The sequence below is a fragment of the Epinephelus lanceolatus genome, chromosome 17 (assembly GCF_041903045.1).
Source record: "Epinephelus lanceolatus isolate andai-2023 chromosome 17, ASM4190304v1, whole genome shotgun sequence".
Lineage (NCBI taxonomy): Eukaryota > Metazoa > Chordata > Actinopteri > Perciformes > Serranidae > Epinephelus > Epinephelus lanceolatus.
The window spans coordinates 5,753,357-5,768,147 of record NC_135750.1 but is presented as its reverse complement, the minus strand read 5'-3'; the positions used below and the strand labels follow the sequence as shown (position 1 = coordinate 5,768,147).

The 14,791-nt window shown below is 42.5% G+C and overlaps 1 protein-coding gene across 2 annotated transcripts in view; it reads left to right on the top strand.

The window, feature by feature from the left end:
• The first annotated feature begins 7,492 nt into the window (after positions 1-7,492).
• The window catches only part of gfra1a (gdnf family receptor alpha 1a), a 178,610-nt gene continuing 171,311 nt past the window's right edge, over positions 7,493-14,791 (top strand). Inside the window, exons 1-3 of one of the 2 annotated variants that reach the window (XM_033645586.2) lie at positions 7,493-8,017; positions 8,505-8,810; positions 9,655-9,735. In XM_033645586.2, coding sequence (XP_033501477.1) covers positions 7,954-8,017; positions 8,505-8,810; positions 9,655-9,735 — 451 coding nt within the window. In that variant the 5' untranslated portion in view covers positions 7,493-7,953. The remainder of the gene's footprint in view (positions 8,018-8,504; positions 8,811-9,654; positions 9,736-14,791) is intronic. The other variant, XM_033645595.2, reaches the window with a different exon arrangement.

Genomic DNA, 14,791 nt, shown 5'->3' with positions numbered 1-14,791 from the left:
TAGCTAAGCTAATCTAGCTAGCATAATGCAGCTAGCTTTCAATAATGACTGCCCCGCCCCTGTGGCTGGCACCGGTTGGTTTGTTCTTTTTATTTATTCAAAATAAGACCACCATTACTGATAAAAGATGAACCACAGTCATTTATTTTGTTGGGGACAGCTTTGAGAGAGTCAAAACACCAGGTAAAAAAAAAATAACTGTCACAACAATGGCTTCATGCTACCTTGCTAGTCGTTAGCATTACTGTTAATCATTGATGTGTTTCATGTAGTGAACATTATAGCATAAGACATTTTATATTTATGTAATGTAACATACTAGTTTATACAGTGTAATTTAGCACAATGCAGATATTTATTTTAATATCCTTAGCTAGTGTTAAACATTGTAGTGTAATGCACATTTTTATTTCTATTTTAGTTAACTTAATGTTTATGCTTATATTTCATATTCTTATTTCTACTTATTATAATTCTCTTTTCTTTACATCTGTAACAAATCACAATTTCTCCTGGGGGATTAATAAACTGTTTCTGCTTTTGATTTCAGGTCCACACAGACCCTCACTGACATAGCCAGACGATGACATACATTATGTGGACCAAAGGGGACCCTCGTGGACACGGAAACCATGAATTGGCCCTAACTGTAATTGCCGACCCAACCGCCAATCAGAGGGTAAGCAGGGCTATCACTCCCACACACACACACACACACACACACACACACACACAAAGTGAACTCTGCAGGGTGCAGACACTGATCACTGCCACTCTACACGATTTGTAATTTTAGTGGATGCGCTGCAACACATTTCAGAATCTAAAATACGTGCCTCGTCTATTTTTAATGGAGCCACAACACGTTGCACAGAGCAGATAGTTTTCCTGCTAACAGGCACTGTATGTAAAATATAGATATGATATAATTATGAACACTGAATGTTTTTTTAATGGCAAAACATATCCAGAAATCTTTGATCCATGTATTCATAACTGAACTTTGAACGGTGCTGTCTGTAGGCTACAGCACATCAAAGTAACAGTTAGAAGCAGACATTTCTATAGGTGACATAGGCAGCTGCCTGTATGGCGCGACCAGGCTCCCAGGAAGGCAGCCTTGCAGCATTTTTTTCCCAGTGGCCATTGGAATTAATAGGTGCCATCTTGGCGTCTGGTAGCCGGTTATTTTTAAAATCTATGGATGCCACCCAGAGAGAGGGGCAATTCCCCCACCCCCCACCTCCATGTCAGATTTTTTTTTCTTTATTTTTGACATGAAAAGAAAATCGAGCATAAGCAGAGCAGTTGAGTGTGCTGAATGTGATGATCCGGCACAAATCATAAACTGCAAAATTAGGTAGGCAATATAATCCCCATTTTAAATGTGACGCCGTGCTGCTGAGAGAACAAAATCCGGTCGCAGGTGGACCGCGGAGGCTGCTGGGCCCAAAAGAATTATGTCCCTCCCAGCTCCCTTACATTCAAGAGGGTGGAGAAGCAAACAAAAGGTTGGATAGCGGGGGTGAGTGACGCTATAAAATAGTCAAACAAGTATGAATCACTGCAACCCCATAGTCATACATGTGCATATCAAATATGAGGCTGATAGGTCCAGTAGTTTGTGAGATTACCTGCAGACAGACAGAAACACAAAATATGAGGCTGACAGGTCCAGTAGTTTGTGAGATTAGCTGCAGACAGACAGAAACACAAAATATGAGGCTGACAGGTCCAGTAGTTTGTGAGATTAGCTGCAGACAGACAGAAACACAAAATATGAGGCTGATAGGTATAGTTTGTGAGATTAGCTGCAGACAGACAGCAACACAAAATATGAGGCTGATAGGTCCAGTAGTTTGTGAGATTAGCTGCAGACACACACACACGCACACACACACAGCCAAATGAATAAAAGTTGGCCTACAGCAGACCTACAGTCAAATTGATCTGTCTGTCCTCACTGGACTGAGTGTTGGCCCGTGGACGTTAAGAAGTGCTGTATCGGCACAGTCAGCTCTCTCCACACTAATCCACTGAGACTCACTGCCCAACATTTGTCACACAATTTCTGACTTTGACCAATTTTCTCATTTCACCACGGGGACAGGAAAAAGCCTCTGATCCGGTGCCATAAAGCACATTACCGTGTGAAACGTTAAATGACCTGAGGACTACATCATTCTGACATTCATTTGCAAAATTAATATCACATATTGATTGAGGCTTTTCATAAATCACCAGACTGAGCCTTCCCCCTGACTGGCAAGGCTCCCTTTGGAGACTTAAGAACAGCAAAGTCATCAAATTGTAAGCAGACAATTATCCTGGATAGCAGCCTGAGCCTGTCTTTCATTCGTACCCATTTTCTGTCTCTTCTCCTGTCATGTTCGCTGTAAAAATAGCCGTGGACACTGGCCTGTGGCATATATTTAACAAAATGGAAAGTCATTTTGAAAAGTGACTGTACTTCGCAGGATTGATTCATCATACCAAACTAATCACGGCTTCCTTTTCAGGGATTATTCACTGACGTTTAAATAAGATAATTTCATCCCATCTCTGAATGAACCAACTCTCTTTCTCCCTCTGCGTGTGTGTGTGTATAAGGGTTGATTTACTGTGCTCGACGCCAGCATCCATTGATTTCAGCCCAGTCTTTAATGCAGAGAGGGGCTCATTGACATAGTCTGGTCCCATGTATTTAGCCAAGTGGATTAGCCTCTGAAAAGACCATATAGGCAATCAATGAGCTAAAGGAAGAGTTACAAGTCACATGATGCATCATCCCCATTATTATAATCAAGCTTTGTCTGTTAGATTTCTATTCATGTGATTGTACATTGATTAAACACAGTATTTAAAATGTGATACTCATATTTTTTTGTATCCCGCAATGAAACAGTGTGAAGTCAGGTAATTTGGGCCATAAAGGAAAATGGGGCAAATCCCGTTTTACATCTGTGGCTCTCAGTCATTTTTATTGGTCTGAGACAGGCAGAGCAACGAGTCAAGGAAAGCCACATGGCATGTTGACTTTTTCTTTCTGGTCATAAGAGCATTGCAGCTAAAACAATCAGGTTATACACTCACTGGCCACTTTATTAGGTGCATTGTGCTAGTACCAGGTTGGACCACTTTTTTTCAATCTCCCGTTCCAGCACATCCCGAAGGTGCTCTATTGGACTGAGATCTGGTGACTGTGGAGGTCATTGGAGTACAGTGAACTCATTGTCATGTTTGAGATGATGTGAGCTTTGTGACATGGTGCGTTATCCTGCTGGAAGTAGCCATCAGAAGATGGGTACACTGTGGTCATAAAGGGATGGACACGGTCAGCAACAATACTCAGGTAGGCTGTGGTGTTTAAACCATGCTCAGTTGGTACTAAGAAAATCTCCCCCACACCATTACACCACCAGCAGCAGCCTGAAGCGTTGATACAAGGCAGGATGGATCCATGCTTCCATCTGAATGTGGTTTTTCCAATCTTCTATTGTCCAGTTTTGGTGAGAAAACCCGTGTGAATTGTAGCCTCAGTTTCCTGTTGTTAGCTGACAGGAGTGGCACCTGGTGTGGTCTTCTGCTGCTGTAGCCCATCTGCTTCAAGGTTGGACAAGGTGTTGTTGCTTCAGAGATGCTCTTCTGCACACCTTGGTTAGAACCAGTGCTTATTTGACTTCCTGTTGCCTTTCTATCATCTTGAACCAGTCTGGCCATTCTCCTCTGACCTCTGGCATCAACAAGGCATTTTGGCTCACTGGATATTTTCTCTTTTTGGGACCATTCTCTGTAAACCCTAGAGATGATTGTGCTGAAAATCCTCGGCAGTTTCTGAAATACTCAGACCAGCCTGTCTGCCACCAACAACCATGCAACTTTCAAAGTCACAATTATTTTGTTGTTTTATTCTAACATCATGCACATCTCTGCTACAGATGAACAGTTGTTCTTTTCTAGAACTTGCCTTTCTTCTACAATCGCACCGAGAACTGTTTATGGATCTATCTATGATCGACATCCAAACATCTGTACATCTCTCATCTGACCATCAAAGCCTCATGAATGGAAAGATCAACACTTAGACAGATACATAGTATGTGTGGATATTATATGTTGGAGCCACAATAACATTCATATATTTGTTTTGATTAATGTTTAAATAACAGTGACTACATGTAAATAGGTGCAGTTTTATTGTTTGTACACGGGGTGGCGCACTAGAACGGGAAAACACAGGTGATACAGGTGAGGTGCAGGTGATGAGCAGCAGGTGTGTGACAGAGGAAGCAAACAGTTTTTTGACTTTGAGTTTGTAGCGTGTTGAAACTGAAATTGATGAATGGAAACTTACCTTTGACGGAATCTGATAGTGTTCAATGGAAACTTACCTGAGATCAATTATGGCTAACACTTGCTGTGAGTTGGTTACATAGTTCAAAATGGTGCTTTATTTTAGGCAAGAGGAACGTTATCAAGATAATACATGGTTGGATTCTGTGACTTACATAGACAACTCAGTGATCAAAAACCAAGTATGAAAAAGAAATTTACTGTGTCAGTACAAAACACTTTTTGTCACTGAACTCTGCTGAAACGCGTCCAATCTCTAGGATATTTCGCAGGTCACTGTTTGGCGTTATTGTGGTCAAAAGGCCGGAAGCACAAAATGATTGACCGTATATAATTGCTTGAAAAGACCTTGTTACAGTTTACCCCGCGTTAGATAGTGCTCTGCTCTCCCCTGTTACACTATATTAATCTAAAATGGGACTTATTTCTAAACCCAGCATGTTTTAAGACTACCAGGTGCCATGACATCATGAGTTATGCTATTTTGTGCCATCCTGTCATATTTCAGACATTTTTGTCACTGTATTGAAGATTATGCAGTAAGCATCATGTCAGCAACATCCATTGATGATATAAGGAAACAGGCAGCAAAGAAACAGTGAAAGCATGGCAGAAAAGTTGGACAATCTCTTTAGAATTAATAACCACATGTTGCATTTAAGATTTAACTAATTAATGACTGAACTAATAAATAGATTTAACCATTTAAAAACAAACATGACGTCCCATTTTACCTGAACATGTCACTGAGTTAGATAGTGATGTGTTTGAATGTCCAAAGTTTCCATATGATTTTAGGTAAGTTTACGGTGGTTTTAAAAGTGTCCCAAATTACCTTCACTTTATCAAGTGTAAAACATATAGAGTTTGAAAGTATCTTATATGGTTTCATTACTTTTAACAAGTCAAGCAGATTTTTTTTTATAAAGCACATTTCATATGACTCACTGATACATAATACATGACAAACATAAAACATCATATAAGATAACGAAGTATTACATATAAAAACAAGCAGGACATGATAGAAACATACAGAATCAGGAGGTACTATCATTAAAGGGGAGATAATTACAATGATAATACAAATTCCTAAAACAAATAAAAATACACATAGAAACCCAACTAAAAGCTTACAGCGACCTTTACTTTAGAAATTAACACCAGCCATCCAGCTAAATGCTGGTAGAATATGCAAGTGGCTGCTAGATTTGTTTCATCCACCAGCCAAAAAGTAGAAGTTGAAGTAATCTGATCAGATTTTGGCCATCGGATAGGATCAAATCCTGAAAATGATTGTTCTAAAGAAAAAAATATTCAGAAATTGGATTAGATCATGAAATCCAGTCTCAAACCTTCAGTAGGCTATGTTTTGGTCAAATTTTCTTTGGTAAGACTTTGAGTCAAAAAGATGAAGATTATCCTGATCCCAGCAGAAAGGTTGATTCAGGGTGGATTTCAGGATCAAATTGTAATATTTTTTTTTAAATCGGTCACATATATATGCATTATGTATATGTGTATATGTATTTTATTTACATGTTACACTTGATATGTTTAACAGGTACTGTGATGAAGTAGATAAGATAGACATGAGGCCACCTATGAAGCAAACAAAAGGATGTTGCCTCTTTAAAACTCTTTAAAACGCCCCAAATAGCTGTCAAAATCAACAAAAAAATATTCAAATTTATGATCTCAAATCAGTTTCTTTCTCTTTTGCAGCACCTATGGTCATAAGTGGTCATTTTAGTATGTTTGTTGGCAGACTGCTATTATTCATTTTAGGCGCTATCCACTAACTCTATAATCATTTTTTAGAGTATAAATAACTCCTTGACAAAAATACATGCTTCAAAAAATGAACTTCATTTTTTTTCACGACTAAAGAGGGATATAAACACTCAGGGGGAAAAATTCTGACTTAAGTAGTCATAATTCATGCATGAAATCGGTTTTAAATTTGACTAGATCTGAAAATTTTGCTTACTGTCCTGATTGTTCTCTTTTGAAGGATGTGTAATGGTTGTGAGATGCTCTGTAAGTGTTGCTTCAAACCTCATCAGCAATGGTGAACTGGATTCCTTGAAAAGTTTGTATCTGGATCAAGGTGATCTGATCCAATGTTGCTTCAAAAAACAGCACAAGATGGATCAGCTGATCCTGAACAGCAAAACATGGGATTTCCAAATTCATTCAATCATTGTGATCCAGATTAATTTTTGTGAACAGCTGAGCTCTGGTGAGTAGCTGATAGGTCTTTGAATCCACCATCCACAGTGGCAGGTGAACACAGAAGTTAATTTCCAACCCTGCTTTAAAACCACCAACAGATGGCGACAGTCCCACAGTGTCCACTCTCCTGTGTGTGGACTGAGGGCAGCTCTCCCTCTGCGCACCAAGTACTAAAGCCATGTTCTGTATATCACCATCTGAAGTGGCATCATCAAACACCTAACAGCCCACTGTCCTATGTTGCATAACATTTTTTGTCATTTTGCAAACAGGGAGGAGCCACACATGCTTGAAACATCATGACCAGCGTCTCTGTGCAGCTGAAACATGTCACTTCGTCACTTCAGTGTGACTCTTTAAAAGGAGATCCAGATTTACAAATCACCATATGAGCTACTCCACATGTTGCTGTATTAACCACGTCATAAAAACGCACTCCAGGCGTGCTCTCTGTCCTCTCCCTGTCAACACAGCTACTCTGAAATGTAAAACCAGCCCACACGCATCAAGAGTTAGTAGCCTAGTGCTGGTTTCCTTTCATAACATCTTAAATGCAACCACATGCCCTCTGCGGTTAGACAGCGCGGCCTATGTGTGTTTTAATGGACTGGAAAAGTGATTGTTTCTTTTTTCCCTTTGTGAACTGGAAAGTTTATTAAAAGTAAACACCATAAAGACACTGTAATAACCCCAGAGAGGTTTGTAGTGAGTGTGCAACTCAGCAGTGACGGTAACCTTTTCAGAATGATCATCTCTGTGCTGTTATGCTCCCGCTGGGACTCGTGTCTCCGGTGCTCATTAGTGAGTTAAGTGAGCTTAAAGCTAATTATTTATTTTCAGCGCTGTGATATTGTCTTAATAAGGGAGTGTGTTTGCTCTGATAGGAAGCTCTAGCTTTGTACATTTATTATAAGATTACTGTACTTTAGCGCGAGGGGGAAGCTGGCACTCTCCTCCTTGCTGAATGCGCTAGACAGCAGTGGGGCTCCAGTTGGCTGTGTGCGCTCAGACGCACAGACGCAAGCATCCCACTGGCTGGAGTTGGAGGACACTCTCGCCCTTTTCGCTTCCACCACTGCTCTGATCCCTTGTCTTTGTCTCCCGGCGGTGAGAAGACCACCCGCACGGGAGGGAAAGAAACAACCACTTCTTTTTGTATAGAGTCAGAGAAACTGTGCCGAATCGGGACTAGACACTTTTTTCTTGAAGGGGGGTGAAATATCTCGCATGAGGCGAGCTGGATCTGTTTTGTACAGCGGAGCGCGCACTGTTACGTCTTTTCAATGGATTTCAATACAGTGGAAGTACCCTGGGAATTAAATTAAGTCGCTTTTAGTTCGCAAATTTCGTTCCAAATAAGGGTTTATGTTTCACATGGAGAGGAAGACGATGATCCTCCCAGTACTGTATGTCCTTCTGCCTCTTTTAGGTAAGTTTAAGTTGATTTATTTCCACCAACAGCTGTGTGTTTGATACTAATTTATGGGTGCGTATATTTGGGGATAATTTGTGAGCTGTGTTGATAAGAGGGAGTGTGGCAGAGTCGGCGGGGTAAAGATGTGGAGAGGTTACTGTAGTCCAAACTGCTCCAAAGCGACAAAGTCGATCAAGGATCTGACGATGCCTCATCAAACAATAATGAATGTGGAGGCAAATCTTCACTCAGCTGCATTTGGAGTGATGAAAGTGTCAGTGAAGTAGCTGCTAAGAAGTATAAAACTGTTTATGCATGCGCAGGTTTATGCGCTGATGTATTTGTGGCGACGTGTTTTTCACGCTGCTTTCAGGGGTTAGAATATTACAAAATAATATTAAAACCTGTAGAAAAAATGAGCAAAAAAATCATCGACAGAGGCATTGTGCTTTTTCGCACACTATACTGTTATTTATATTATAAACGCCACCTCTGTCTCCAGATGTGTTGTCTTACGCCGAGGAGAACCTGCGCGCCGGGGCCACCCGGCTGGACTGTGTGAGGGCCAGCGAGCAGTGCCTGAAGGAGCAGGCGTGCAGCACCAAGTACCGCACCATGAGGCAGTGCGTGGCCGGCGGCAAGGAGAGCAACTTCAGCATGGTGGCCGGCCTGGAGGCCAAGGACGAGTGCCGGAGCGCCATGGACGCGCTCAAACAGAGCCCGCTGTACAACTGCCGGTGTAAAAGGGGCATGAAGAAGGAGAAGAACTGCCTGCGCATTTACTGGGGGATCTATCAGACATTACAAGGTAGGGTTTGGGGCTGTTGGGGGAACTTTTGCTTGTCAAGAGACGCACCCCAGATTGTGCGTAATTTAACTCCATCCGATCAAAGGTTGCTTTTGTTTAAAGGTCTACTAGAGATTTATTTTTTTTGGAGGGGAGGGGGTGCATAAAACTCTACCAAAATCCCTCAGGGCTCTTTGTTTGGGTGGGCTGCTACATTTAGAGAACACCCTGCAGCTTTGGTGAATGTGAAATGGACATTCGCTCCCCATAGGGTTTCTAATCTGTCCTGTAAAGGGTGAAAGGATTAGTTGCCCCAGCTCCTCCCACTGTTATGACCCCCCTACTCCTCCTCCTCCCCTTCCGCCTCCACCCCTGCTCCCAGAAACACACAAAAAGCCCTCAAAAAGTAGCACACAGCTATTTATCCATTAGCAGTCCAGTGTGATCACGCACAATCACTCAACTTTCATTCAAATCTGGCCCCTGGACTCGGCCCTCAGTCTCGGTCCTGCAGAGCCGAGACACTTTTTGACCTCCTAAATCACTTTCCTTGAGGGTAATGGAGCGTGACGCCCCTCAGCGCTCGCAGTGCCATCTTTAAGTGTTGATCATAGCAGGGGGGCCCTTTTAGTCCCTAAACTGCATCCAGGCCCGCTGCCGCCGAGTCGACTTCCAGTTGCGCAACACAGCTGACCAACCTGCCTAATCAAGCGTGTGGCTGTGTGCCAGTGTGGATATCGACTGACCCAAATAACCCATGTCACATGCAGGGCAATGTGAGGGGTGAAAGATGATAAACAAAACAGGAGGGGGTTCAAAACACCATCTATCTATCTATCTGAACATTTGCTCCTCTTCCTCACAGGTAATGATTTCTTGGAGGATTCTCCGTATGAACCAGTGAACAGCCGTCTCTCTGACATTTTCCGCCTGGCTCCCATCATAGGTAAGAATCAAAAACACTCTGCCCTGCGGACTCTTCCACTCCATCCCTTTGTATTTATTGGTTTCATTGTTCCATTGGTCACCTGTCTCAGTTGAGATACGGTTAAGCTCCAAGCTGTGCATGCTCTCACCGAAGGTTATCTGTGTCTCAGGTATCTATCCTCCCCCATCCTCTCTATCCGCTATCTGTCTTTCTGTCCGCTCGTTCTTGCCCCAGCAGTATTGCATGCTGGCTTGAAGTGACCTTGCATGGGGAGCTATAGTTCTGAGTCTCATCAAGCAGTGGATAAATGTTTCAGATGCAGAGGCAGGGCTCTGCTGTGTTCAGTTGGACAGCTTCCTCTTGTGGCTGTTTGGATCCACTTGTTGAGAAGAGTGAGTGAGTACTCTGTGAGTAACGTGGGAGAGCATGATAGGCATTTTTCCCCCTGCTCAGATCAGTGTGTGGGAGCGAGGCTGATTAGAGCCTCTAGATGGCGATGTTATTCCCCTCTTCGCAGCCGCTCAGGTACTCCGTGGTCCCACAGTTGACGCTGCTGTGGGTATTTGAGAGCCTGATCTATGAATGTGGCGCAATCATGTAGCTGCTCACATTTTCATTATCACGCTGCAGGTGACGAGCGCTGTGTCAAATCAAACAGGCATGCTCTGCCCCCACATCTTCAGAGAACAAGGCTGATATTTTGACCCCTTTTCACAGAGAGGAGCCTTTTCTTTCTGTTTCCTCTCTCATTTTTATCTCACAATAGGCTGATTTGCCCTAAACCGAAGCTTCTCCTAGAGGAGGGTGAGATCATAACGTGGGCACTGAGATACATAGAAACAAAATCTTGGCCTGGGCATCGACTTCATGACCAATTTGCCTCTAAACAAACCCCCGCTGAGAAGACAGCTTGCTTTGTAAAGCCTATTCTCTCCTCTTTAGTCTCTCTGTAGAGAAAGAGGATGACTCTCACCACGTCACACTATATACATCTCTGGCCTTTGATATAGCAGCCGGTCGCAGGAGGGATGAGACACCCACAGGCCATCAGCGCTGAAGCATGTGCAGCACAGGATCGTAGTTCACATCAGAGGCAGGTGACATCTATCGACAGTCTGAGCTGCAGGTTCCAGGAGCGCCAACAGACAGATTTATGGTGTCATTGTTACGGCGAAGGCAGGTCCTCCTTATTTCATGTCCAAATGCCTCTTTATATTGATTGATGGCTTTGCATGTACTGTATATCTCTCATTGTGAGCATCAGAGATCGGACATCGTATCAGCGTGAGCTGTTATTAAAGGAGTTATGGAGAAATGAGTTGCAGCTAATAATTATTTTCATCTATGGTTAATTTATGGGTGAGTTTTTAATTTACTTGCATTACAATTTAGCACAGAAAATGTCCAAAAACAAGACACAAAATGCTTCCCACAGTGTCCCAGAGCCCAAGGTGAAGTCTTTGGTCCAGCCAGCAATTCAAAACCCAAAGCTGTTCAGTTTACAATGATATACAAAACGGGAATATTACATTACAGAGGAGAGCACATGTTATTTAAAGGAGCAGTCAGTGTTCAGGCTCAGTCAGTGGGTAGAGCACTGGAATCTACACTCTCATTCATTCATTCATCTTCTAACCGCTTCATCCTCTTGAGGGTCGCGGGGGGGCTGGAGCCTATCCCAGCTGACATCGGGCGAGAGGCAGGGTACACCCTGGACAGGTCACCAGACTATCGCAGGGCTGACACATAGAGACAGACAACCATTCACATTCTGCACTGAACAACGTTAAACAACGTGGCAATCTTGCTCTATAATTCATGTGTGCTCTGTGTGTGACTATACCTCTGCTGTTTGGGGTTTTCAAGAACATACAAGTTGTAACACAGTGCATTATAGAGCGATTCCATCCTTCTTGGGTGTCCATAAATGAACTCCTGTTTTGGCCATAAGTGGAGATACGGGATGGAAACCTCCAAACATCAGGCATAAATGTCAAATGCTTCGGCTCGGGAATGGACTTCTGAAGATGTCCAATGGGCTAATGACATAAAATCCTTAAATTATGAGAACAAGGTGTTATTTATTTTCCAGAACAGGTTCATCTGTGATATTCAGGAGATTAGGAGTGACATGTCTCTCATGTTAAGAGAAAAACGGTCTGCTGACACTTGATATAAACCAAAACTACAACTCTATTGTCTCATAAAGAACAGCTACAGTGTGGAACCTTATCTAGAGTATAATCTAAACAAAAGCGTGCAAAGTTGAGCTCAGGAACGTCACCTTTAGCCTCAGAGACTGGAAGGTTTAACGCCACTCTAGAGGAAGACAGAATTTGTTTGGCGTGTAATTTAGGTGAAGGTGAGAATGAGGTTCACTTCCTGTTTTACTGTCCTGTATATGGAAACATAAGGGATGTACTTTTCAGTAAATCGACCACTGTCTATGTTGATCTCTTTTGTCCTGGATGATCATGAAAAATTTGAGTTTTGTTTCAGATTTTGATTCATTTGTGGCTAAAGGCAGAGTGTTCTGCTTCTAGACTGAGTAGCAGTGCTTTTGACTGTTACTGCAGCGTCATTGTGATGGTGTCTTGTAAACCCATGAGGGTTGGGCACATGTAAGTGTGCATGACACAAATAAAAATCAATCAATCAATCATATAAAACAGAAGGTCCTCATATCTGAGAGGGCAGCACATGCAGACATTTTCCCTTTTAAATGAGTCTTCAGAAGTGTTGGTGTTTCACTTCCTGTCAGCTTCAGTAAAGCGCCCTCCAGTCTCTGACCTTTTTATCCTGCGACACCTTGAAATGAAGAAATAGCCACATGACTCTTCATCACAAGCTGTGAGATGAGTTCTCCTTCTCAGATTGTTTGATTTGAAGGGTTGTTATAAGCTGAAGAGCTCACAGGAGAAAGTCAGCAAAAATAAATGTAATTTTGTGTAGTGCTACACATTTATTTTTTCTGGCTTTCTCCTTGATAAATCTGTATTTATTTGTTTCTTAATCATCTTGCGACCCCTGAGATTTATGTGAGCGGAGGGACATCCAAACCTTTAGGTTGGGAACACTGGACTAGTTGACGAGTGTCATCTACTGTAAATACCTGTTTCTCTTAACTGACAGTTTTGATGTAACACTGGATCACCCTGGGTCTTCTCCTAAAGTGCAGTTATCAGTCTGTGGTATCCCTTTCTGTGATATTGCACAAGTTTAATGCAAGCTACACTGTGCAACATGGATCTAATAAACTTGGGTATGACATCAAGTTTGATGTATGCAAACTGTATGTGTATGTAGGATACAACATACGAAGCTCAACATAGAGGCACACATTATTAAATAACCTAAAGTTTTGTGGGCACTATACACTGTGTGTGTGTGTGTGTGTGTATGTGTGTGTGTGTGTGTGTTTGCTAGCTGCTAGGTGTCTCACCTGGCAGCTGTAACTCCGCCTCTATTTCCTTCCACGTTTCGTCCTTCTTTTCCTCTTTGCTGGAATCCCACACATTTCTTTTAGCGTGTTTTGCCTCCAAGGCGAGCTGCTGTTAGTCTCTTTGTTTGGGTTTAGCTCCAGCGTCATGTCGTGCTGCATTTCTGTTGGTTGGTTAGCAGACGTAGGTGGTAACATCAGTCACACAGTGAGATGGTCATCCCACATTTCTTACACTGTCAGAATTTTATCCCAGGCTGTCTTTGATCGCAACAGCCATCCTTGAAACTCCCTCACTGTGCGACATAGGACCACCATTTTAGAGACAGGCAAGACGAGAAAAAAGATATCGGCAAATTTCTTTCACGTTGGTCAGCGTTTGTCTGGGACAGCCCAAAATTGCTCAGTATACCGGGCCAAAGACAAAGCAAAAAACACTCAGTAGCCAAATCAGCAGAAAAATATTGGCAATGTATGTTTCTGCAAACCACAGATACGTCACATTTGCACGTTATTATGTGGCAGATATGTTGAACTTTACATTTCAACAACACTGTGGTTAATGTGTAGTTAGGTTTAGCCACAAAAACCACTTGCTTATGGTTTGGAAGAGATGATTTTTAGGCTGAATATACCTAGTTTTGGGGGCTGATTGGAAAGCAGCAATGTCTCTTTAAAAAACAGCTGCTTTACGTGCCACTCTCTCAGCAGGAAACGCAGCGATGTCTGGGTGAAAATCAACCGCTAATTGTGGCAGTATTCCTACTAGAAAACCACCAACAGATCCCTTAAAAACACCCAAGTTTGGTGCATAAAACGTCTCGGAAACACAGCAGCGACTCGCTAAAAAACACCTTTTTTGTTGTTGTTTGTTGGTCTCAAACAGCGGTGTGCACCTTGGCAGGCGTCTCACTATCCACCGTCCCCTCCACCTCCTGATGACAAAGTCAGCTCATACACTATGTCGCTTCAGAAACATCAATATGATGCGTATGAAACATTCAAATGTGATGTATTTGTGGTTTGCAGAAATGTACAATGGCAGCATTTCTTGACTTGTAGCGCAGGAGCTGGGGACGGAGGGGTGCGAGGGGAGGGCTGCAGGGGTGAGGGTTAATCAGTGAATAGCAGGGTGAGGCTAAGCGGACGGGGAGTGCAGAAAGAGAAAGCATGAGATCACTCCATCTGCTCTGCTCTTTTTGTGGAAATTAAAGGGCAAGGTGACAGGAGAAGGATCAAGGCAGAAATGATTAGAGCTTAGAGCGTGTTTTTGATCAGTCAGACAGCCTTGTACGTGTCAGGTCTGCGGTGCGACGCGCTGAAGTGAGAGGAGGGCGAGGAATTTACACAAAAAAGCCACAAAAACATACATAGTTTGAAATGGGAGCAATATGAAAAGTGCTCTCTGGGGATTCTCATTTTTATATTATGCAAATGCAGGTCTGCTTCACTCTGAACTTTAAATAAGAGGTAGGAGTGATATTAGACTACAATATTTCCTCATTGTGTTTCTATAGGAGGTCCTCTACAGTATATCACCTGAACATCTCCTCTGAACATGTTTCTGTCTTTACATACTTCCAGTTTGATGCTGGAAGATAAAATATTAACTTTTATCCCAGCTCATAGTGAAAC